The 25,287-nt window shown below is 42.2% G+C and overlaps 1 protein-coding gene across 2 annotated transcripts in view; it reads left to right on the top strand.

Annotated features, from left to right (window-relative positions):
• Nucleotides 1–924: 924 nt before the first annotated feature.
• The window catches only part of RPS6KA6 (ribosomal protein S6 kinase A6), a 36,931-nt gene continuing 12,568 nt past the window's right edge, over nucleotides 925–25,287 (top strand). The window contains exons 1-12 of one of the 2 annotated variants that reach the window (XM_030228750.2): nucleotides 925–1,136; nucleotides 9,119–9,178; nucleotides 12,773–12,889; nucleotides 15,462–15,543; nucleotides 16,327–16,407; nucleotides 17,315–17,394; nucleotides 20,232–20,338; nucleotides 20,600–20,637; nucleotides 21,688–21,830; nucleotides 22,598–22,668; nucleotides 23,935–24,023; nucleotides 24,452–24,516. In XM_030228750.2, the coding sequence (XP_030084610.2) occupies nucleotides 1,062–1,136; nucleotides 9,119–9,178; nucleotides 12,773–12,889; nucleotides 15,462–15,543; nucleotides 16,327–16,407; nucleotides 17,315–17,394; nucleotides 20,232–20,338; nucleotides 20,600–20,637; nucleotides 21,688–21,830; nucleotides 22,598–22,668; nucleotides 23,935–24,023; nucleotides 24,452–24,516 (1,008 nt within the window). In that variant the 5' untranslated portion in view covers nucleotides 925–1,061. The remainder of the gene's footprint in view (nucleotides 1,137–9,118; nucleotides 9,179–12,772; nucleotides 12,890–15,461; nucleotides 15,544–16,326; nucleotides 16,408–17,314; nucleotides 17,395–20,231; nucleotides 20,339–20,599; nucleotides 20,638–21,687; nucleotides 21,831–22,597; nucleotides 22,669–23,934; nucleotides 24,024–24,451; nucleotides 24,517–25,287) is intronic. The other variant, XM_050974268.1, reaches the window with a different exon arrangement.

The following is a 25,287-nucleotide window of genomic DNA, read 5'->3' as shown; positions in this document are numbered from 1 at the left end:
TTTTCACGCACGCTCCTTTTTCACGCACGCTCCGCGCCGGGCAGTGCTGCTGTGTTTCTCTCCGAACACACGCCTGCAAACAAAGGCTCCGGGGCCGGTGTGCGGTGAGCACGGTGAGGCGGCTCCGGGGCCGGTTTGCCGTGAGCCCGGTGAGGCTGCTCCGGGGCCGGTGTGCGGTGAGCCCGGTGAGGCGGCTCCGCTGCCGCCCCGGCTCCTTCCCGCTGCCCACGGCCCCGCGGGAAGCGGGCTGTGCCTCCCCGCCGCCCGCGCTTCCTGTCCCCACGCCTCGCACATTCGTAAAAAACAAAACCGAACGAAACTTTTGGGCTTTTCTTTTTTTTTTTATTCCCCTCTCCTCTGTCAGCTCCGTGGGAGGAAGAGCCTCGCCGTGCGGGGCCCACAGCCGGTGCCCCTCAGCGCCTGACAATCCGCATCCCCTCAGCCACCCCTGTCCCCTCATTCCTGTCCCTCATCCCCAACCCTTTTGTCACCAGTCCCTTGACCTCCCGTCCCCTCAGCCGTGATCCCTCTCACACCTGTCCCCGCAGTATCGTCTCACCTCCAATTCCCTCACTCCCGTCCGTCCCTCACCCCCAATTCCACTCATCCTGTGTCCCTCACCCCAACGCCTCCATCCCAAATCCCCTCATTCCCAACCCCTCCATGCTCAACCCCCTCATCCCCAATCCCCTCATTCCCAATCCCTCCATCCCCAACCCCCTTATCCCAAATCCCCTCATCTCCAATCCCCTCCATCCCCAGCCCCCCTCAGCGGCCGCCGCCCGCCCGCCCGCAGCCCCGGTGACGTCACCGCGCGTCATTCCCCCCCTCCCCATGCAGGGGATTCTCCGTCCCGCCCTGACGTCACCGCGGTGCGGCGCAGGCCCCGCCCCCGCGGGCCGCCATGTTGGGGGCGTGCGCGGGGCAGCGCAGCGCGGCGCCGCCCCCGCCGGCCGGCAGCGCCCGCACCCCGCGCTCCGCTCCGCGCCCTGCGCCCGGCCCCGCGCCGCCCCGCACGGCCACCGGCAGCGGCCGAGCCGCCGCGGCCCTACAGCCGGGACATGGTGCCGTGCGCGCCGCTGGACGACGAGCCGCAGCCCTGCCACAAAATGGAGCTGTACGTGAGCGGCGCCGAGGTCAGTGCGGGGCGGAAGGGGGGGAACGGGCCGGCCCGGCTCCGCGCCCCGCCGGCACCTGCGCCCGGCCCGGCCTCCCGCGGTCCCTCAACGCGGGGTTGCGCCGGCCTCGCCTCGCTGCCCCCTCAGCCCGCACGCTGCGCCCCCGCCTCCCCGGCCCCCCGGCCTGCGCACGGCCGCGACCCGCGCCCGCCCGGCCCGGCCCGGCCCGGCCCGGCCCCGCCGCCCGGCCCCGGCCCGCAGCCGGCGGCCCCCGCCGTCCCGCGGCCCGGCCGCCGCCGCCGCGCAGCCCCGCGGCCGCCCCGGGCCCGGCCGTGTCCCCCGGGCGCGGGCCGTGACACGTGTGGAGGTAGCGGCACCGGCGCCCCGGGGAGGCCGGTGCTTTGTGTCGCCTCCCGGCGTTTCGTGTCACAGGTGTCTCTTCCCACGTAGCATCCGAGGGGTTGTAAACTCACTTTTATGGCCGTAGCTCCTGTGAAAAGTTACTTTAAGTTCTGCAGGAAATTTGCTCGCGCTAAGTGGCTGCGCATCCAGGTAGGTTGTCACTACGGAGGTGCCTTTGCCTTCTCCTGGAATACGTTATTGCCGTACACGCAGCGACCTGAGAGAACCAGGAGTGCTTGGCTGAGGTTTGGGTGCTTAAACGTTGAATAACTAACTCTGCGTTGGTTATCGTAAACACAACGAGAAGAGAGAACCAGGAGTGCCTGGCTGAGGTTTGGATGCTTAAACGTGTTAAAGAACGAGGAACGACTTCGAGGTATTGCTTAGTGCTCGAGGTGCTTCATCAGCAAGGAGCAAATGCAATTTAAAGGAAAATAAAAGGTAAAACTGGTTCTGTTGCAATGATTCCTGTGCCTCAGCAGAACGTGGTGCTCGAGTATTAAAACTCTTGCACTTTGAAATCAGCAGTGAAGGGTTGCGTATCAGGTATCGTCAGCTCTGACAAATAAAAGATTACACCTAGGTCTGTTAGACACACAAAAGATGTTATCTAAACAAAGTTGCTTAAAACTGGTCGGACTTGCTTCCTGTAGTGCACCAGACTCTTCTTCTTGCAAGTGAAAAGGGTCTGTAGCAAAACCATCTCAAAGTACAAAATGTGCAAGAGTGAAAGGATGTCTCTTAAAGGGTCTTGCTGAATTTATTTTCCCTGATAAAAATTGAAAGGGAAAAAAAAAAAAACCAAATTTCTTAGTGGTTTTATATTTGGGGATTTTAGTACCACTGCCAAGTACTGTAATTACTGGATATGCATCAGATATCAGAAAGTCAGCTGAAGTATTAAGGTTTATTTGTTCATATTGTTTTAAAAGTGCTTTGTTGTAATTGAGAAACTTAGCAAAGGTCTGAGAACTTTCTTGGTCCTATTGATCAGTTCTTTAGGAAATCTTAGGAAATGATGGTGTATCAGTGGTAAAATAATCAAGAGTAGAGTGTTGCAGCTGAAGTGGGATGTGCCTCCCTGGGTGTTTTTTGGCTGGACAAGCCCCCCCAGCGAGGGGAGCCAGCAGAGCCCAGGGCAGGGGTGTCCAGCTGAAAGGGCTCTGTGTGGAACATCTCAAGGCAACTGTTTGCAGCACTCACTCTTTCAATTGTATTTCACAAGGTCTGTGTAAAGCTCCTCCAGTTATGCTCTGATTAAAAGGAGATTAAAAGGTGTTTGTTGTGTCCCTGATAGGTTTGGCCAGCAGCACTTAAACCCATTTGTGCCAAACCAGTTTCTTCAAGTTGAGTGTGAAGTTCCCAAATGACAGGAACAAACACTTGTGTTGTCATAACCCTTTCTATAAGTGATCTCAGGGGTGTGCTGCACTTCTCACTTGTTGGATTTCTACATCCCCGTGGCTTGGGGATTGAACAAAGGTGCTTTTTATGTCAAAATGAATTTTGGTGTGGCTTTTCACTTAAATTTTACAGAATTAAGTATAGCTCATAGTATTCATTACAGCCTTGTATTGGCAGTCTGAGAGATCTCTGACCTTGGCCTTGCTGGAACTGCAGTCAACAGAGCTGCTGTGAAATAGGTTTTTATTTTGAAGATTAACTTGTGCCTTCTGGTGCTCTGGTCCATCAGCTGTGGCACAGGAGGAGCAATCCGAGGAATGGTTTTCTTTGAGACTCTGCTTGTTGACTAAATTTAGGATTATGTTATTAGCAGTAAGTGCATTTCCAGTAGCACTTGTGTTGACTTGGAGTAAAAACACCTGGCAAGGAAAGGAGGTGATCTTGAAAGTAGGAAACAAATTTTCATGCTTCAAGTGACAAGAACAGCATGAACTTTTAGAAGAAATTACTGAAGGTCAGGATTGAATTATTTTGCCCTTTTTGGGGGGGGGGTCTTTGAAATGCTGAGAATTCGGAGCTGTGCACTGTGCTGTTCATGTATTTATATTCCCTTGACAGTATCACTTGTGAAGCTGTTTTGTGACTCTGGGAGTTCCTTAAGCCTAGGTAGGAAGGATCAATGTTGTGCTGTTAAAGCTTCAAATATTCAGTGAACTTCTTTCCCCCTAGATATTGGATTAATAATTATTTCCATGGTAATAAAAATAGGTATGAGGGTGTTGATCATAATCAAATGTTGGAGATTATGAAAATGTAATTACAGACTACAAAGAAACAGGAAAGTAAACATTAACATTTTACAGACCAAGCTGAATGAATTACAGAAATAGTTGGAATTGGGCAGAATACAAGAATTTGGGCACTTTCTGCCCCTTGAACTGGGAGGATTGCACTGACAGTGAGCTCTGTAATTGCTGTAAGCTCATGCTGTTTGCAAGACACGAATATTGTGAATTGCATAAATGCAATCTCCTTCTCAAATACTTATTTTTGCAATAAATCCTTCAAGAACCAGTTGCTTAATTGCCTGATTGTGACAAGCAAGACAAGGCTGAAACAAAAAAAAGTGACTGAAAACTAAAGTATTCTGCTGGAAAACGGGGCTGCATTGAAAGTTGCTGCCCTCCAAAAGGATTTTTCCTGAGCTGAGCTCTGCTGCTGTTGTGCATAAGCTGCTCCCTTTGCCAGTTGAGATAAATACATCTTTGATTTTGGCCAGTGATTTCAGTCCATCCTCTGGAGCACGTTCTGAGCCCGGTCTGTCAAAGGCCACTGAATTTTGTCAGTGTTAGGAGTTGCATAACTCCTTTGTGAGTAATTACTGGCAGTGACGTGGATGACTCAGCTCTACCTAGTTCAGTGCATCTCTCAGAATCTCCACAATCGCCTGGTGTTCTGCTCAGGAGAAAAAGTAAAACATTGCCCCTAATTTGAGTTCCCTCATCCGTTGCAACAATGTACAGATTTTGTAAAGGTCTTGGAGAACAAGTTGCCTTTAAAACAAAAAAGCGTGCACGTTAATGCTCTTAAAGAGAAAAACAATGAGTGTCTTTATGCGCTGAGAAGTGCTGCAATACCATAATAATGATGGTGGGTTTGTGTACCACTTCTGAAATTGGTTTGGAAAATCTGCTGTAGTATTCTGAGTCTCTGACCAGATCCAGGAGTGTATTCCAGGTAGCTCACCTTGCTTCCTGCAGGGTACCTTGGGAAACACTTCAAATAACCCAAAATCCAAAGAATGGTATGATTTGTTTATTCATCATAGGTAGAATTCTGCTATTTATATAGTACTTCACTACATTAAGAATAAAATTTGAAATAGTTGCTTTTCTCAAGTTTAAATCTCATCGTTTTCCAGAATTACCTGCCATTAAACATAATTTGGAGACTGGCTGCTTTGTGCCCTTTGATTCTGGAGTTAAGGTTATGTACACAGGCAGGAATGAAAAGATCTCAAGTGCTTTGCTAATTCAGTGATCCCTGTGCTTGGGGTCAGCTTTGTGTCTTGTCAGAGCTGTAACTTGTTAGAGGCACACGTAATTCTCCCTTGATCTGATAATGGGAAGGATCAAAATGTTCTTTTAAAATCACTTATTATATGTTGCTGAAGGTTTGGTGTCCTGTCTGATGTATGATTTATTTGCCACAGGAAAAGAATTTTGTAGCTCTCCCTAGTAATTGATTATGGGTTTCAGGTGTTTTAGATTGCTTTATCTCCCTTTTTCACTTGGTGTGTTAAAGAGTGTGAGGGAGTTTAGAGACCTCTTCCCTTTGTTGGGGGAATTGAGGGAGTGGGGCTGGCCCAGAGTTTGTGTAGGTGGGGAGTGGATGTGCCAGAACCCTCAAACTCCTCAGACCTATCTCAGGAAATCCTCAGCAGGCCAGTGTGTTGCTAATTAAATTAATGGTGCAAACTCTCTGTAGATGTAATTAAGAATAAATGAGGAACAAATGTGGTTGTCCTGTCAGGATATTTTTTTTCAAAGTCTTTTTGACATAATTGGGATTTCTGATGTAAGCTTCCACTCAAATATTTTGAAATAACTACTTGAAGGGTTCCTTCTCTGTGTGGGGAAGGAAACTGCTTATTCCTGTGTTCATGTGGGAGAACTGAGGTGCAGCTCTGGGAACACCCCATAACTTCCCTAAAGGAGCCCAGGGAAGGAGGAGCTGTGGAGGATACAGGAGCTCTTGGTGACCCTTGGGTAGAATTTTACCTATTTGAAGCCAGACAAGATTTTAAGTGAGTGGTGCTGAATACTGCTTTTTGCTTCTAATTATAGTATGATGATAAAATTCCCAATTCTGCTTTTTCTAGAATTTTAAAAATTCTGTTTGAATGCCTCAGAGAAGACATGTAAAACCAGGGCAGGATGCACCTGCTTTACATCTTCCACTGCTTTTCCTGGGATTAGGCATTTTTGCTGACCTTTTGCCTGGCCTCTTTCAGCCAAAACCTGTAGATCCACCAAGTCCTGAGGAATTTACCATGTAAACAGTGAAAACATCCTTAATATGGGGGGGCAGATGGTTCCAATCTTTGGTAATGCTGGGAGTGCTCTGTTCTGCTGTACTAATCAGAGGAAGAACATGTGCAATTGTCATTAGGCCTTTTCCCAGCCCTTTGGATATTCTCCAAGGTAACAGGGATGGTCCCAGCCATGGGATCCATTTAATCCAGAGGCACATTGCTCCCTGCTCCCTGCCAGGCAGTTGGGACCCTCAGCCTGCACCTCTGCAGAAGTGAGTGTCTGACCTGCCAGGTGCTCTGACCTAAACTTTGAGCTCATCTATTTACATAGCTCCTTTTGTTATTTTTTACTAATCAACAACTTGGGGTACTTTGTGTCATTTCCACATTGTGTGTTTGGAAAGTGTTGTCAGTGTTTGCCTAAAAGTTTGAGTTCAGTTTGTGTTCTCATGGGAGTTAATATTTAAAATGCTCAGTTGTAGGACTTGAGCAGCACTGAACAGCAAAATGATTGAAAGACGAAGAAATCTCCTTCACAATCATAGTATTGGCTTCTTTCACCTGCTCTTTTTATGGAGAGCTTTTTAATTCTCAATAATAAATCAAATTTGTGCATTCATAGATATTTTGTAACTATTGACGTAGAGGTTAAAATCATTCTTTTCTATATGTTTGTGCATAAATATTCATGAATAAATCACTAAAAGGAGCCTCCTTGGCTGTGGAAGCTGCATTTTGTATCTGGTTTCCACAGAGGTGGGAAATAAGTATTAACTGTCACTTTTCTTTTTTGCCAGCTTCTGGTTATTGAAACTTGGCCAATTAAGTGACTGTACAAGACAGTAATGATTTGATTTTTGTCATTGACTTTTTTTAGCTGAATTACTTAACAAGCCACCAGACTTTGGGTTGTATTCCAACAAGTTTGCAGATTTTTGTTCCTTGTGTTTTGTTTTTTTTTTTTTTTAATGGACAGTGACCAGGATTCACAAACAAATATGGCAAAAGTGTAGTTGTGTGTAGCAAGCAATAAAAGCAGATTCGTGCCCTTGGACATCAAATTCTTTGGACTAGAAATTGGCAGGTGTCCCAGTCTGTATCAGTACAGAGAGACTGGACAGGAAAAAACAAACACAAACCAAGGAGCAACAGTGAAGGGGAAAAGTGTATGATAGGAAATTGTTAATTAGGATGATTACCTGCCATAAAAATCCAACAGCTCAGTGTACTTGATTTGCCAGCAAGCTGAAAGTACATTAAATGGTGTTCTCAGGAACAACCTAGATGAAATAACACACTGGTTTTGGGTTCAAAACCCCTTTCCAGCCCCACTTTTTGTATCTGTATTGTTTTCAGTGGATCTGCAGTTCTGGTTGGTAGTGTTGGTTCCAGAGCTTAAATTTAAATAAAACTTGGAAAATGTTGCCCATCTTTCTAGAAAGAAAAGGTTAAATGCACAATAAAGTCCATGAAGGAGCAATGTTATTACATTTCTGAGCACCAGGAATGGAAACCCAGTTTAATTCTAGTTCCAAATAAGCTTTTTGGACGGTTTTGGTGGACTTCATGTTGGTTCACATTTGAATGTAATTTATGGTGTTGTGAAAAGAAATTGCCTGGAAATGAGGTTGGAGGTCAGAGCTGGGCTGAGCTTTGGTGTTGCTGCTGGATTTGTTCAGTTAATTTGTACAATAACAACCACAGTCAGTGTCTTGTCCCTCCCACTGTCTAATTTGTGAAAAAAATGCAAAAAAAGAAATAAGTTATGTAGCAAATGAGTAGCTTTGATTTCTGGATCCAGGGTAATGCAGGGGTGATTTTTGGCTGTTGGAGCTGGGATGGCAACCCATGAGAGATGAATGATGGGAATGGGTTGGAGGTACATTGGTTAAACTGAGTTATGATAAATAAAAACATGTGGAGTGAAAATAAATGAAGCTCTATGCTATTTCCTTAATCTGTTTTTCTGTTTTGTCTTTTTTTTTTTTTCCCAGTGAGGATATAGTCCAAAAATAAGTGCCAGTATCTTGGTACTAAAACTGGAGATTTAATTTTATCAAAAGCATTAATTTGTGAATTAACTCTTAAAGCTCTACTCCAAACCAGGAGTGTGTGGCAGCAGTGGACGTGGTTGAGGGTTTGCTTGGGTGACAGAGCCGTGGTACAAACCTGTCCTTGCAGCCCCACCTGTTCCTCCAGGTTCTGGGCACAGGAATCTGGGGGACATTTCTCTGGAGTCCTGTGTTTTACCAACTCCCATACTGGCAGCAGCACCCTATTCCAGTAGCTTAGGCAGGGATTTTAGAAAAATTCAGAAGTACAAGGAAAAAAGTCGTTTACTCAGCCTGAGAGTTTAATTGGTTCAACTTGGTTAAAAAAAAAAAGTTTGAGTTTTCTTATGTCATTTTTAGTTAGTGTTTTAGTGTGAGTCCTGTGCCATATGAAGGTAGAGATACTGATCAATTAATATATAAATAAATTAGCAATTATTACTAGCAAAATCCATAATGACAGTTACCCATTTTTATCAGGTATTTCCAGTTTTTAATGATTGCTTTGCATGTCTGAACAGAACACATCCTTCATATTTCTGGGTTTTGATTGTTGGTTTTTTTTTTTAGTTTCAGCACTGAACTATTTGTGACTTAGAGAGTGCTTAAACTAAGTTTAATTTATTTTTTTTTTTACTGCAGCTGTGGGTTTGGTATTTTCAAAAAGGCTTGGAATCACTTTTGCATCTTTTCTCTTTAAACTGCAAATTAATTTTCCTTCGAAGGTTTCTGAAAAGCATCTGCAGCATAAGTTTCATGCATAACCGAGGAATTCTGCATTAGTGTCATCTTGTAGGAGTGGTATCTTGCTTTTAAAGGAGTTTTAAATTAATCCCAATTAAATAACACTGGCATAATAATAATAATGATGGCATTTACAAAGGGAGATGCTAAATGATACATAAGGGAGATGCTAAATATAACTACTGAGTAGTAGTGTTTGTTTGAAACTACAGCTTTAAATTAGAGCAACCCCACCACCAGTTCTCACTTGTGTCCTCTGAAATGTAAATTGGTCAAATTTTGAACTCTTATTAATTTGAAATTGCTGGGTCTTAATGATGTTTTTTTTTTCTCTTGTTCTTTTTCTTTTTTTTTTTTTCCTGCAGCTAAATGGCCTTAAAATGGCAGATGAGCCTATGGAAGAAGGTGAACCATATTCCTACCATGTAAGTGTTTGATTCCTGCTCACTTCAGCCACTCATTAGCATGACCTCCTGTTGAAGCAAAATTGATGCATTCCCTGCTCTTTAATAACTTCTGAACCCATCATTTTACTTGAACAATATCTGAGGAGACTCTCAGTCTCAAAGATGGCTTTGGAAATTAGTACCTGGGTAGGGACTGTTGTAAATGCCTTGTTTGGGAAACTGCTGCATGAGGCAGAGCTTCATGGAGAGATTCCCTGTGCTGGAGGAGCATTTATTGATCCCTCAACCTCAGAAATGCCCAGGCCAACCTGGGACCTTTCATACAGAGTGCTGAATGCTCTTGCTGCAATCATTTGTTCTGCCCTTGTCGTTTTTAGTGTAGGTGCTGTACCTTCAGCTCAAAGGGACTTGATTCTGGTTTTTTAGAGCAGAATCAATGTGTACACCAGTGTGGTAATTGTGCTTTTATGTAGAAATATCCCAGGTAAGCCTCTCTTGAGGTGGGTTTTGCCCAGTGCCTCTTTAGGAGATGCTGGAGATGAGTGTTGTGTGTGCTGGCTACACCTTGGACTAAACTTGAGGCTCATCCTGTGTGTGGTGGAATGCCTGACTGCCCATGGAAACATTGGCCAGCGTTTCTCAGCACACTTCTCCTTGGATTTTTGATCACAAAGGTATCTGCTGCCCAGAGAGTCCCTGGCAGTGCCCAAGGCCAGGTTGGACAGGGCTTGGAGCAACCTGGGACGGTGGAAGGTGTCCCTGCCATGGCAGGGGTGGCACTGGATGGGCTTTAGGGCCCCTCCAACCCAAAGCAGTCTGGGATTGTGGGATAAATGGATCTTGTAAACACTGCTTTGTGTCACAATAACGACTCTTCCAAGGGAGGGATTTGGAGAATGAAGTCTTGGGCACAGACCCACGTGGTGCCTGGACGTTTCCTGGTGTGGAGTGGGTAAATCAAGTGTCAGAGTGGTCTCACATGTAGCAAAGAAAGGAGCAGTGGATTGTCTGAGTTTTCTACTGCTCTAGAATAAGGATGAGGAGGTTGCTGAGCTCTGGGGTGCCTGGAGCCACATTCCAGGGAGCTGTGACAAAGCCAGGACTGATCCCTGTGTTTGCTTCAGCCTCTTGGCTCCTGGTGAACCTGCTGGGAGCAGGGAAGAGTTGAGTTCCCTCTTGTGCAAGGCGTCTGGGTGGGAGCTGGTTTCTCAGCTTGGAAAGAAATTTGCTGCTCAAGCAGCAGAACACAAAATGAGATAACCAAATTTGTAGTTCGTGGAGGCCAAAGTAGAAATGAAAATGAAAGTGGCTTGGAGCTTCTCAGCTCTGTGTGCTCACTCCTTGCTGGTGATGAAAAGGTCTCTTACATCTCAGTCATGCCAATTTTTAGTACTTTAATGATAGTTAAGTAAGTGAAATTATATAGACATCTTTTGTGAAGATAAAACATTTCATAAAAAAAAAAACCCTCATTTAATCCATCTCAAGTTAGTCTTTATTTGCATGGAAAACATTTCTCTCCTGAGTTCACATTTAGAAATCCTCTCAGTCTCCTCAGCAACCACGTGTGATGTCACAGGCTAATGGCTCGAGGTGGGTGATAAACACAGGAGAGGCTCAACTCTTAAAGAGCTTTTCTCATGCAAAATTTCACGGTGTTAGGGAATACAAATTAGGATGGTGAAGAAAAAAGGCTTCTAAATAGAGTATTTACATATTTCATAGGAAGAAGCAGCCATTAAGTCTGTTGTACAACTTGGTGTGTAATTAGACAACTTGCTGCTTTCATCTGTCATCAGATGACTTCAAAATGCTGCTGTTCTTACCTGCCTTAAATTAGGCATGTGTTTAAAAAGTAAAGGGAACTGAAAAGATAGGTGTATCTGTCCTCTGAGTGCATAAATGCTGTCACCAAGGGGGGTGGATGAGGGGAAGTTGGGATGTTACAGCGTGTCATCAGTGTGGGATGGGAGTTTGTGACCAAAGAGGGAAATAAAGTGGCTTGGTTGTGAATTGTAGAATGAACTTTGTTTTCCAGCAATGTCTGGTGTTCATACCCACCTTTGTGTGGGAAACAGGCAGAGCAAACAGGCCTTTCCCAGAAGGATGAAATAAGAGATGGGAGGGGAAAGGGCTTGTGTGCAGTAACAGCTGGACTGCAGTTTGGGAATATACCAAGATGTTTGTTTGAACTCTCTTTCCCCCTCTGGACAAGCAAAGCAATTAAGGCAGAAGCAATTAATGCAGTGTAATGATTGCTTCTTTTTTTTCTGTAATAACTGCAGCATGTACAAATTCAGATGAGCAGATTTCTACTCTGAATTTCTGTGTAAAAGCAGAATTCCATCCAGGTGCTTCTGTATGAACTGTGATAAAGCTGATTGGTTGGAAGTTTTAATGCAGTTTTGGGCAGTAAGTTCACCTGACTACAGCATGATGTTATTTCCAAAACTGTTCCATCCAGGGCTCAGGTCCTTTCCTGGTGCTGTTTGCACTTCTCATCGAGGGGCTGTAGCTCACAGGAGGTTGATGGGGTGGTTTTCTGCTCTCTGCTAAGAGAAGCTTTCAAAATGAAGGCCTGAAGAGAGGATAGGAGACAGCTGATAATCATTTGATGCCCCAAAAATGAAGTCATGCAAATCAGATGGGATTTTCCCTTGTGGTTTTGTTGTGTACAAGAACTTTATTTATCTTTTTGCTGGGGCTGAGGGTGCTGCTCCTTTTCCACCTGCAAGCTGAGGCTGCTGTTGTGGGCCTCAGTTTTTAATGTCAAGGGTGCTTATTTTGACACCTTGCTTGTTTTGGCTCTCAGAAACTTCTCTTACACCATAAAAGCTGCAATCCATCATGGGATTTGTGTCATCAGGGACGTTTGTCTTTTCACAACTGGGGCTGCTGTGCCCTGCTTTGCCAAAGATGAGAGGCACATGAGACAGTCAAGAGAACATTAAATCACTCACCTAGCTCAGAATTACCCTCAGCTGTCTGAAGGAGGTCCCCACACAGGACAATCTTCCCAGGAGCTCTGCACCCCAGAGCTGTTTCTTCTCTTGGATGCAAGAATTCTCAGAGTCCTAAAGATGACTCATCTCTTATTTATGGTCTTCAAATTCTGCCTGTTCCTCCAGCTACAAATGGATGACCAGAGTTATTATTTGCTGCTGTGAAAAGCAATAATTACCCCAAATGATGAAATTCAATTTGGCTTTCATTAAGACTTGTTTCAGGAAGGGGGAAAGATGAGAAGAGTAATCACTGGGAAAACTAAAGCTGCTAAGCAGAAGTGAAGCACAGAAGTCTTGGTTTAAAACTCTGGGCATTTATTCCTTTCATGTAAAATAATCCAGGTTTTCTGTAGTTGAAATATTTATGGCAAAAGGAAGTGAGCATTCTTTGAGAATTTTCCTTCAGTTTAGAAATTTTAGATGCATCTGTTTAGAAAGATGGGAAACTTCTTCATTTGAAGAGTTTTTCTTTAAACCTTATTAGAATTTCAATATTACTAAAATAAACCTAAACAAAGAAAAATCCAGGTATTTACATGCACTTTTAACAAGACTTAGTTACTGCAGGTCTGCTCACTGTTGTATTTTGTTTGCTTTGAAATCACAGGATGAAGGAAGTGTGAAAGAAATTCCTATTACACATCATGTGAAAGAAGGATGTGAGAAAGCAGACCCAGCACAGTTTGAACTACTTAAGGTTCTTGGACAGGGATCATTTGGAAAGGTAAGATGACAAACTTGTTCCATAGACCTGTCCAGACATTCCAGGGAAATAGTGGCCAGCAGGGCTGCTGGGAATGTTTGAAAATGTGTTGAGTAATGGAATCCTTCCCCAGCCCTGCTCCAGAGCCATGGGCAGAACCTGCTGAAGGAAATGCTGGTTTGTCTTTTGGTGATGGGACTTGACATGCTGGGAATCTTTGGCTGTTTTCAAGAACAAAATCTGTATTTATGTAGCCACAGAAGAGTTGATTGTGGCAGTTGGGAGCTTTACCTGAAATACATTTCCCAGCTTATTTACTTTTTCTAGTTTGCTGTATTTATCAAGTGATCTCCACCTAAAAGACACTAATTATTCAAATGGCACAGAGAAGAAATTATGGCAGGGGTTTTGTTGCAATATTTCCCTCTTGTAATGTGCCATGGGTGTCACTTTGCAGAAATGAAGTTGAAAATCTGATCTCTGTCACTGTGTTGAAACACAGTAGTTGAAATATTAATCCTAGTGTATAGGAAGGTAATTAATTTTTTAAAACCAGACTCAAAGTACATCTTTTGCAACATCTAAAGTAGTCAATCAGCTTTACATTTGTTCCCATTTTCCTGTCCTTCTGCTGATCCTGTGTGTGTCTCTAGGCAGGAACAAACCTCTGCATAGAGTACAGTGAGAGAGGAAGAAGTTGACGTTAGGGAGGCATTCTGTGCATAAGTGATGGTGTAGAGAACAGACTTTAAATATTTCTCAGTATTTTGAGGTTGCAGAACCATTTCTTTACCTGATAATGTTGGTTGCCAATTCCCTGACATGCTTCTCACTGTAGGAGCCTGAAAAGGCTCCCTATATTTATTTCTCCTGATTTGAGATGTCTGAAGGCACCTGAGGGTTCAGCACAGCTGGCACAGCCAGCCCTGCCTCAGATTTGGCTTCCCAGAGCTCAGGGTTCTGCCAGTCTCAGGAGTGCTCCTGCTTGGAATGCCAGCAGCCTGGCCAGACATGCTCTGGAGCTTTGGAATGCTGGCAGTGCCTCTTCAGGTGCTGCCCACCTGAGCTCAGAGCTCTTCAGCTCTGTTCTTTCCAGTGAAAAGAGAAAACAAACCAGGAGCATCAGTGGCTCTTGCCTTCATGGTGTTTTCTCTTCCCAGTTTCTACTCCCAGGGTCCATCCTTTGGGTTTGGCAAGCACCAGGGAGGTTTCCTGGAGCCTGCTTTTGATATCAGTGCAGGATTTAATAATTCCACAGAAATAAAGAGTTAAACCTCCTGAATTGCTGAATTTCTCTCTTCATTCTCTCAGGAATGATGTGCCTTCTAAAGCACATGTGGAGTTCTGGAGGATTTGTCTGCAAATTAAATGAATAGGTGGTGCTTCAGTAGTTTGCAGCTATTTTGGGTCTAAATTTGTAACTTGCACATGAATTCCTTATCCTCACAAGTTGTTGGTTGTTAAGACTAAAATATTCCTATGTGCTTGTTATTAATAGTTTATGATTGGGATTGTATTCATCTACAGCTGCTTTCTTAGTTGCTGGTGTTCAAATTACTCCCTTTACTATTTTCTATCACCTTGGCCTATAGGAGAGCACTGTTACTGGACAAAACTTATTAAAACAAAAAGCCAGACAACCTTGAAACATGATATTTTTCTTCTAACCAGAGCTTAAAATAAAAACAACCCCTCTCCCAACCTTGTACAACTTAGTTATAACAGTGCTTGAATTTCTAATCCTAGAATGGAAAATTTGACAAGATCATTGAAAAAATATATATAATTTCTAGATAAAAAGAAATTAATTGTAAATGAAAGTCTGGATAAGATGAGATCAGAGAGATAATTGTAGGGAGCTCTTGACTTTCTCTTGTGACTTGTATGTTGTGTTTTTTTGTTTTTGTAAGCACAACCTATTAATTCATAACTAATAAATTCTATTACAAGAACAGCAATTTAGAAGTAGGAACACATATCAAACCATTTTGTAAATTGGAAGATCTGGTGGTTAAAAATTAGTGTAGTTCCATGTCTTTGTAGTGCAGTATTTTATCTTATATGCTTTTCTCAGTGTCAAGTTGTATCCCATCTATCTTAAAAACTCTTCTGGAGAGAAAAAGTAGAAAAACCTGTTGGAGTTGCTATTCCAGAGGGAAAGGGTGCTTTGATCTTAAATGGTGAGGTTTCCTTGCTTTCATCTCACCACTTGTACAGAATTCATTAATAAAAATGAATGCTTCATATCTGAGACTTGGGTCTTAAACCTCAAAAACCTCTTGGGAGGTGGCAGACCAGGCAGAATTGTCATTCTCCAAGAAGGTGATAGAAAGAAACATCGTTCTGTAAGAACTTCTTTGGTAAATCAGGAAAGAATCCAAAGTTTCTGGGCAGTGTCATGCTTCAGAGAGCTTGGTGCTTTGCAGCTCTGATCTGATCAAGGAATGCAGGTTTGCTCTTCCTTTAAAGGTGTGTGCTTGGTCCAGAGCAGGGAAGCTGCCTGACATTAATGGGAGGTTTGCAAATGCTGTGTGAGAGTTTGGGTTTGATTACCAAGCTTGCAGTGATTTAAAAATGGGCTTTGTATTGCCAGGTCTTCCTCGTGAGGAAGATAATTGGGCCTGATGCTGGGCAGCTTTATGCAATGAAAGTGTTGAAAAAAGCTTCTTTAAAAGGTAGGTTTGTCTTTCAGCTGAGACTTTGGACCCTGGGGTTTAGTGCACCTGTATTTAAAAGCTCTTTTTAATCTTAAATATTTGTCAGTGAGTTCATAACTCTTCTCTGACAGGAGGTTTTTTTTTTTAATAGAATAACTTGTAAGTTCATGTTTAAGTATTATTTTAAATCTGGCCAGGTAGCTTTAATTATGTGGTCAGAAATGCTCTTTCAAAGTTTAAAATTGGATTATTTAATTCTGTTTAGACTTTTCATTATATGAAAACAAGTTAATTTCATAAACAGTTCTCCTTTTGTCTTTTGTTAAGTTAGAACTCTGCTGTGGTTAAAATTAAGTCATTCCTTTGTTGCAGGAGCCAGAACAATTTAATTCAGTGTTTTGGCTTTCAGGAGACACTTGAATGGGTGCGAGTCCACTGTGTATAAATAGGGCTGTTACTGTTAAAGGGGGAAAAGTAATCTTAAAAATATTTTATATTCAGGACAGAGAATTAATTCAAAAATTGAAGTTGGGAACGTAGATAGGAGCTTTTTTTCTTGAAAGCAATATGGATTATCACAAAATACGGGGATGTGCTGGAAATGCAGCGAGGCAAAGATAGTTGGGGCAGGCAGGAAACAAACCAAGAGTCTTGCTGTCTGAAAGGAGGAGTTTTGTGGGAGACTTTAACACTAAAAACCAAATCAGGTGATGAGGGAAGAGATTCCTTTAGGCAGCAAAGCCTTTCTGTGTTGTGCTAAATGCATTTGTGTCCCAGTGCTGTTGTTTCCTCTGCCCTCAGTTCGGGACAGAGTCCGGACCAAGATGGAGCGCGACATCCTGGTGGAGGTGAACCACCCGTTCATCGTCAAACTGCACTATGGTTGGTACAGATCCCTTTGCTCTGCTCCCCTGCCTTCCCCTGCCTCAAGGCACAGCTGCTCTTGCTCTCTCTCTCTTTTGGAGGGCACACATTGTGTTCTAGCAACTTGGCAAAATAAGAAGAGGAGTGTAAATACATAGCTATAGAAAAGTTTTAGGTTCAGCTCTTAGAGTGGATATTTTCATCCCTGACATCTGGGAGGAATGATGTGGAGGACTCAATCTTATCAGAAGGCTAATTAATGACTTTATTCTACTATATGATTCTATTCTGTATTACATTACATTACATCTAAACTGAATCTGCCAAGCACTCCACTGCCCAGAATCTCGTGGCTGTCACCCCCCAGTCCCGACACACACACACACCTGGCCCTGATGGGCCAAGGAAACAAAACACCATCACTGGGTAAACAATCTCCACATTGCATTCTACTTTTGCACAGACACTGGCACAGCAAATGAGATGAGAGTTGTTTTTCCTTTCTCTGAGGTTCAGAGAATGTGAATCTCAGAAATATTCTTGGGAAGTCATGCCTTGCTTTTCTCTGTGGAGAGAAATGTGGCTACATGCTCTCTTGTGAGAACTTTCTGAATATGTTCAAGTTCTGCAGAGGTTTTGTACTTTTCATTGATTTAAACCAAACCATAGTAATTGATGTCCTTGCTGCTTCCCTGTTTGACAAAGGAGAAATAAAAACATTACTTTAATCATCTCTCATGCTAAGATTTTCTTTGGTGAAGAAGGAATCATTCAATAAATTACCTCATGTGCTGAATTATTTCACTTCTACAACAAAAGTATTGCCTGTGACTGAAGTTTCCTACTTGTAAAAGCATTGAGATTTGTATTGTAGCTTTGTCATACAACTATTGATTTTTATTTACTTTTTAAAAATTTTTTTAAGCCTTTCAGACTGAAGGGAAGCTCTATTTAATATTGGATTTTCTCAGGGGAGGAGATGTATTCACACGATTATCCAAAGAGGTAAGTACCTAAAATTTTATCTCCACTCACTCTTAGACAGGGGTTGGGTTTTGTTGGTACAGGGTTGGCTTCTAAACCTGTTTTCCCCCATATTTTTTGTCATAGTGAAGTTTTTAATAACTTTGGGCTTTCCTTACATATCCTAGATTCTGTTCTATCCTTAAGAAACCTGAGTGTGTATTGATGAGTAGCCCAAGTTTTAATTTGGCATCTGCAAAGTACAGTTCTTTTGTCTAAAAATGTTTTGTTGCTTGGAAACACAACTGAAGTAAATGAATATTTAGCACTGAAGGAAGGGGATGTGTAGTTCTCATGCTCTTAGTCAGCTTAGGTGCTCCTGGATTCCTGCAGCCCTGAGAGCTTTCTGCTGCACTGTAAAATTGCCTGGTGCTGCAATCCAAGTGCTCATCCCGAATCCCACAAAGTGCTTTTGAGCCCACTCCCCTCCATCCAGCTCTGGCAAACAACTGCACCTTGAATTTTTCATTTCTATTTTTGTTTCCTGGAGGGAGGGAGAGCTCCAGATACAGCTACAGGCTGTTGTTATTTTTTAAAAACATTTGCCATCAAATATTTATTACATGTTACCTTAAGTGTTATGAACACGTTTAGAAGACTTTTGTTTTCTTTTGGCAAACCTTTTATAAAGATCTAAATTTTTAATGGCAGTTTCTCAACAGCTTCACAGCAAGTGGGGTTTTCAGTGTTTTCACCACTGTAAATCCATTTATATTGCCAAAGCACAGGAAAAGCCACTTTCTTAAATGAGAAAACTGTGTTAGCTGATTTTTTTTCATGGCATGGAGGAGGTTGTTTATTCCCAATATGTAAGGCCAGGAGAGTTTTTTCCCCCTATACTTCTCATAAAAATAAAGATTTTACTTTAGGAACAGGCAAAAGAGAGAGAATTTAAAGGCAGTTTTGTTAAAACCTGAGATTGGTAACTCAGTGATTATGTCTAAGAATTAAGCTGAAAGTAATTAATCTGGAAGCTAAAATGGCTGTTAGAAACTTCAATAGACCAACTTGTCCTGGGTTATTGGAGCAGGAGGAAGGAAAGAGGTCATGCTTTGATATGGAATGTCCAATTCCAGAGGGGATTCTGGAGTAGCAGGCAGAGCTGTTCTCTTGCCCTAAGCCAGCTGGGGTTATCCCCTATGGAACATCTCAAAGGATGCCAGGCTGTCCATAAGGACTCTTGCTGGGGCTTGAAAAAGGGATGTGTTCCCTGTGGGAATCAGAAAGTTGTAATTCTCAAGTTTTCTTACTGCTAAGACTCCACCTGATTTTTGGAACTCTTCAGTACCTTTTATACTGGCTTTTATGTATATAGATATGAAAAAATCAGGTTTTTATTTTCTGGTGGGAATGGGAGGTATTTTCAGAAGTCCATGGTAAAACACAGCCTATGGATAATGCACATGAGGATAAATTCCCTGTGGCATTCCATGCTTTGCACACAAGGATTATTTTAAATTCATTTGGTTTAGTATGAAGTTATTAAAGTTATTGAAGTTATTTTGTTGGTCTTTAAATTCTAATGTGGGTATGAGAGTTTCAGCTGTGGCAGTGAGATGAGTGTGTAATGAAGTTCTATTGGTAATATTTAATGGAGCTGACTTGCATCATGTTTGACTTGACCCAGAGAACAGCTTTACATGTCATTGTGGGGAGATGGTAGATTAGCATTTAGCATCTTTATATTGAGATTTGCATTTTGGCTGCTCCAAGGAGTAATGAAATCCAAGGTTTCCCGTTGCTCTTTTGAAAGAGGTGAAACCCAGCATGAGCACTGATCTTTAGAGGTGTGAAGGTGACACTGTGTGGAGTGTCACAGCTTCATTGTTCACCCGAGGTCAGCAGCTGTCATTATGGAAATCAGGAATACTCTGAGCCTGGAGAACAGATCACACCTGAGCAATGCAGAGCAGGGGCAGGAACCAGGGAGCCCAGGAGTCACTGAGTGGCTGCACTGCCCTTATTTCCAGAGCAGAGATGCACTTCTGTCCTGAACACTCCTCAGGTTGCTTTAATTTAATATAAAAACTGTGCCTGCTTTGGCTCTTGTCATGTTCTACAAATTACTGGGGGAGCTTGGAATCCTGCTGGATTCAGCAGATAAGGGAATAGTTCCCTTAAAGCCCAAATTCAGTCCAGCCATTTAAAGATTCCAGGCTCCTCCAGTAATCTACAGAGCATGACAAGAGCCAAAAGCAGGCTCAGTTTTTGTATATTAAATTAAAGCAACCTGAGGAGTGTTCAGGACAGAAGTGCATCTCTGCTCTAGAGGTAACATCAATATTTCAGTGTCTCACCAGCGTTCTTTAATAGGTTTTTTCCTAAGAGCAGAGCAGGTTTTTCAACTCCCTGGCTGTCATTATTATTGCCACCAGTGATTTATTGTCCATGTTTTTTTCCTAAATGATTTTTGGTTTTTTTTTTTCCTAAGTCTTGTTAATGTGAATTCACACTCACCCAATGCAGCAGCCATATATTAAATTTTATGATGCAGTGGAAAACTAGCTGAGTTTGTGGCAGGAGGAGTGCTGGGTGTCAATTTCACTAAATATAGCTATTAATTTATTATCTAAAAGTTAATTAATGCTCTGCAGTAATGCTGATGGTTTTATTTAAGTATTGCAGGTAGCTCTTTGTGTACTTTGTAATTAACAGATATTAGTAAATCCCTTCTCTTGGCTGAACTCATGAATTATGAGTTCACAAGGGACTTTCAAAGCTAAGTTTGAAATCTAGGTAGACAGGAGTATATATGTTTAGATTGCAGTTTTAAAAACTGAAGACAAGATCAGAAGGTAAATCTATACAGTTCTTATTAGGTTATGTTTACAGAGGAAGATGTGAAATTCTACCTCGCAGAACTGGCCCTTGCTTTGGATCACCTTCACAGCTTGGGAATTGTGTACAGGGACCTGAAGCCAGAAAAGTAAAGTAAAATGTATTTTACCACTATTATGTGTATTTTGCTTGTTGCTTTGCCTTTCCCACTGTAAAAAATTAAAACTGTTTTTATTAAGACTTTGTAAACAAGTATAAAATGTAAAACATAAAATGGTTTAAATGAAATAATATTAGCTTGTTAAAAAAATCACAGAAGTTGATGTCATAATTTTTAACTTATATTTTAAATGTTTTATGTAAGCATTGATCTTTATGTGTTTTGGTGAATGTGAATTTTAATTTTCAGCATTTTGCTTGATGAAGCAGGACATATCAAGTTAACAGGTAGGCACCACTCATTAATACAGCTCTTTGTAAATAAGTTTTTTTGAGTTTCTGTATTGTCAATTTTAATTGCATATAAAATTGCAGAAAATAGTTCTTTGAGGAACAACCCAAATACATATATTCTAGAAAATGATGTATATAAAAGACAGTTTAGAAAGCAAATTACTATACATTTCTGAGAGCTTTAAATTGCATTGAAGGTGATGATTTTGTACTAGAGATTTCATGATATATTTTAATCTAATATATTGCTCTTGGATTCCAAGAGAAAATGTTTTTTAAACCCTCAAAGACTTGATAAAATAATGGTGATGGAAATCAGATTTATGAAATGCATACCTTTTAAAATTCTGCTATATTTAAACACAATTCAATCTTGAATTTGTCACTTCCTTCTGAAAGTGGAAACAATGGATGGGAGCATTGATTATCAGTCATTTTCTCCTGTGAAAAAAAGTGTGTTTGAGAGCTGAGCCAGTGTCAAGGACTTGTGTATTCATAATAGGGAAAAAAGTGTTCTGGGAATGAAATATTCTGGGAATGCAGGGCTGTTCTGTACTGAACTTGAGGCAGGTTACAGAACCATGTTGCCTTATGTAACACCAATATTTTTAATGTGATTTTTTTAAATTCATCATTCAGTAAGACCAGACCATGCAGGCTGCATTCCCATTGAAACTGATTTTTACTTTTATCCAATTTTTGTGTGAATAAAGCAGGCAGTAAACAGAGAAAATGAGAACTTCTGAGTGTTTTAGAGCTCTAAAGGTGTAGGATTTCAAATGCCACCTTAATTCAGTAATAACTTTGATGGCTAATCATTATTTTAATGACTTGTAGAATGGATTTGGAGGTGTGTGGTAAACTAAATGTGCTCTCTCCAGATACCTGCAGTCTCTTGTTTCATGGAGAGCTGGGCTCATCACATTTCTGAAAATAACCAACCCAAACCTCTCAACGCTTCCACTTTGAATTACCATCTATTGATTTCTTTGTGTTCCCCTGACATTCTTTACTGGCTCTGTTCTTGTGGTGCTGTTGTTGTAGACTTTGGACTCAGCAAAGAATCAGTAGACCAAGAGAAGAAGGCCTATTCTTTCTGTGGTACTGTAGAGTACATGGCTCCTGAAGTGGTAAACAGGCGAGGGCACAACCAGAGTGCTGACTGGTGGTCCTTTGGGGTCCTCATGGTACTGTATTTGCCTCTTGCTTCCCTTGCTAAGCTCACACAAATACACTTAGAATAAGCTTGTCCAGTTCTGGTTAGGGATGCTTGGGTAAGGGGGACAGTTCAATGACTGAATTGCTACTGGGTGGAATAAAATTGGTTTTTCACCTCTAAGGAATGTTTATCAGGCTCCTGAAAAATCCTGTGTTGTCCATTAGTAGTTAAAACCAATTGTAGTCAGTGTGAGACTTCACTTTGTATATTTATTTTGCATGTTACTTGATAGTTAAATTTAAAAACAGACTTGAAGGCTTGGTTTGAAGGAGTATTAATGGCATTTCTGTGAGAGTGAGCCTGTGGAAGGAATGCTGGAGTGGAGTAGTGAATAAGTCAGGAACTGCTGCCACTTCTGCCCTTCCTGGATATGTTAGAGCATCAGCCTGATGGGGAGATGGACTTGAAAAGTAAACTACTGTTCTAGAATTTACCATTCTTGCAGTTTTTGGAATATGGCAACATCTAAAACTGGTTGTGGAGGAGATTTTATTACTTTCCAGTACCTTCTTGATATATAATATTCCTCCATCATCATCATCATGCTAGACTTGCCACTGTTCTCATCATGGAAACTGCAAGTGAGAGCAGAATTTTAGATTTGGGAACACTTCCATAATCTTTTCAAAGTTCAACCAGTGTGGTGTAGAACTAGAAAAGAGTGCAGTGTATAACACTTTGTTTCAGCAGTTGGGGGAAGAAGTGTTGATTTAGATTAACATTTGTTCTTTCCAGTTTGAAATGCTTACTGGTACCCTGCCATTTCAAGGTAAAGATCGAAATGAGACTATGAATATGATACTGAAGTAAGTACATCTCCTTCCTTTTTCAGAAGTCCAAAAATGTCATTTTAAACATGTTTTAACAGCTTGTTGTAACTCCTTGTGCAGCCTGGTCTTACGGAAGGTGTCCCCGTGGCAGGGGGTGGAACAAGATGAGCTTTAAGGTCCCTTCCAACCCAAACTTTCATGATTCATTTCGAAGAGCACTGAGCTGCAACAGGAGCAAACAGCAAAGCCCCTTGATGAGCTTTAGATCCCAGGCTGTGAAGTACCATCAAGTATCCCCAGCAGTTAAAATCTCAGGGATGTACTTTGATTGTAGGCGTATAATAAAGATAAGAACAGTGCAGTGACTGAGAGCAGCTTGATTTACTCCTGTTGTTGTTACACTCCCTTGCTACTGTTACAGCACACCTTGTTTTGTAAGCAGCAGGTGATCAGGTGTTGCTTTGTGTACAGATGTGTGGAGAGCCCTTACGTGCTCAAATTCTCATCTTAAATTGCCCCAGTTACAACAGAAGCTGTTGGACTGGACAAACTGGGTGAGCTGGTGCTCACTGAGTGGAGCTGTTGGGCAAATATGTTCTCATCTGTCTGTGCTCAGCTAACAAAGAGTTTCCTCCTGGCACAGGCAGAGCCTTGGGCACTCTGAGGGGTGATGGGGAAGGGGAGGAGGGAGAAACTCTGTTCTTCCCAGCACAGGGCACTTGGAACTTGCCCTGAGTGGGAGTTCACGGTGGTGCTGCCTGTGAAAGTGTGGCTTAGACCATGGACTGCCTCCCTGCAGCTGCCAGTGATGCTGCAGTCCTGCACAAGAATTTCCTGCCTTGGCTTTAGAGTTTCCATTAAATACAATAAATGCTAAAGTCAGTGAGCTTTTCTATGGTGGCTCAATGAGCCCTGGAGGAATAGTAGCAATCACTTCAAGGGCAGGTAATTGGGGATTGGTGAGTCTCTGCTGTTACTGGCATTATTGGTAAAAACCTCCTGGTGACATGAAGATACCTTTGAAAATACTTACATATTCCTAGGATAATTATTTTACTCTGTTTCAGCAGAAAGCTTGCTTGGGAGGGGTTTGGTGGTTTTGGTGTGATGTGTTTGTTCTTTGTTGGGTTTTATTTTAAACCACTCCTATAACAGGAAGCCTAAAAAGTTGATGAGTTAAGTATGTTCTCTCTGCAAGGCTTTGGAATAAATCCTTGATAGATCAAACTGTGCAGTGAAATCTATGTAGACAGTTTTTACTAAGATAAGTTTCTTCCTCTGACTTGTTCTGTTTTCTTTTAGAGCAAAGCTGGGAATGCCTCAGTTCCTCAGCCCTGAAGCACAAAGTCTCCTGAGGATGTTGTTTAAAAGGAACCCATCAAACAGATTAGGTTGGTTCATTTATTTGGATCTTTAAATAATCAACTCAGCCTAACTTTTTATTTCAAAGTAAAGCAGTTGCTAGAGACTCAAGATCTGGGTGATCAGTAACATTTGGGTACCATTTCCTGTTCGTTTGGGTCGTGACTTCCTGGGTTTGGCCAAGGAATGGTCAAAATGTGGGATCAGTGACTTAGGAGTGGCCAAAGCTGTGACAGTGCCACAGCAAAGAATATTGACACTGTATTTATGGGATTTTTCTGCTCTCTTTGCCTCCCTGGGTATTTTACATCCTTGGAATATTTCTGTATTCACAGTCCCTTCAAATAACCATGTCTGTGCAAACTTTTTAGAAATGAGCTAGTTTTTAGTACAATCTGCAGAGACTTTACCCACAAGTGTGTTAGATGCAGTCTTTTTTTTTTTTTTTTTTGTTCAGGAGCTGGTTCAGATGGAGTTGAAGAAATCAAGAGACATCCTTTTTTTTCTACCGTTGACTGGAATGTGAGTACAAAAGGATCTGAATGATAAAGCTGTTGCTAATTTTTCTGTGTGTTGTAGCATTTGTAGAAGTATTTACATCAGAATAGGCCACAGCAAACACTGCATTACTGCTGACTGGCACATCCTGGCTTCTCCTCTAGTTCCTTGGCATCTGGAGCTGCAGCATTTACTGCACCTAGAGAGTATTAATTACAAATTGTGCATTTACTTTTTAAATAATGAAGAGTTGCAGCATTCTCAAGCTGAAGTGCTCCATTAGAGCATTTCTAGTCAGGGGAGAGGCTGCTGGTGTTCCCAGGAATGCTGCAGGAAGTGTCTGTCCAGTGCCCCCTGTGGCTGTAACTGTCCTGGGATTCCTTCTGCATCACTCCCATGCCAGTCACAGCTCAGGAATGAACTCAGGTGCTCCAAGATGATCCAAAGTTTGCAACTTCACAACTCCTGGCTTCAGTTTCTCAGCAGCACCTTATGATTCTGCTCTGTGGTTCACTCGTGCTCTGGGCTGTGTTTGCCAGAAAGGTTCTCAAAGCCAAGGTGCTGTGTGTGAAATAAATCCCCCTTTGCTGTGGGGCTGCAGTGCTTGATGGAATAAATCAGATGTGGCTGTGCTGGCAGAGCTGCAGCCATACAGGGCACTGCTCCCCTAGTTCTTCAAAGCCCTCATGTTTATCCATCCATTTTTCTCCTGTATTTATTTCTGAAAAGTGATTTTCTAGCTGTGGTCATGCAGCAGCTGCCTCAGAGTCTGTTCAGCAACAAGTTTTTAGAAAC

The sequence above is a fragment of the Serinus canaria genome, chromosome 4A (assembly GCF_022539315.1).
Source record: "Serinus canaria isolate serCan28SL12 chromosome 4A, serCan2020, whole genome shotgun sequence".
Lineage (NCBI taxonomy): Eukaryota > Metazoa > Chordata > Aves > Passeriformes > Fringillidae > Serinus > Serinus canaria.
This window is presented reverse-complemented; position numbering and strand designations above follow the sequence as displayed.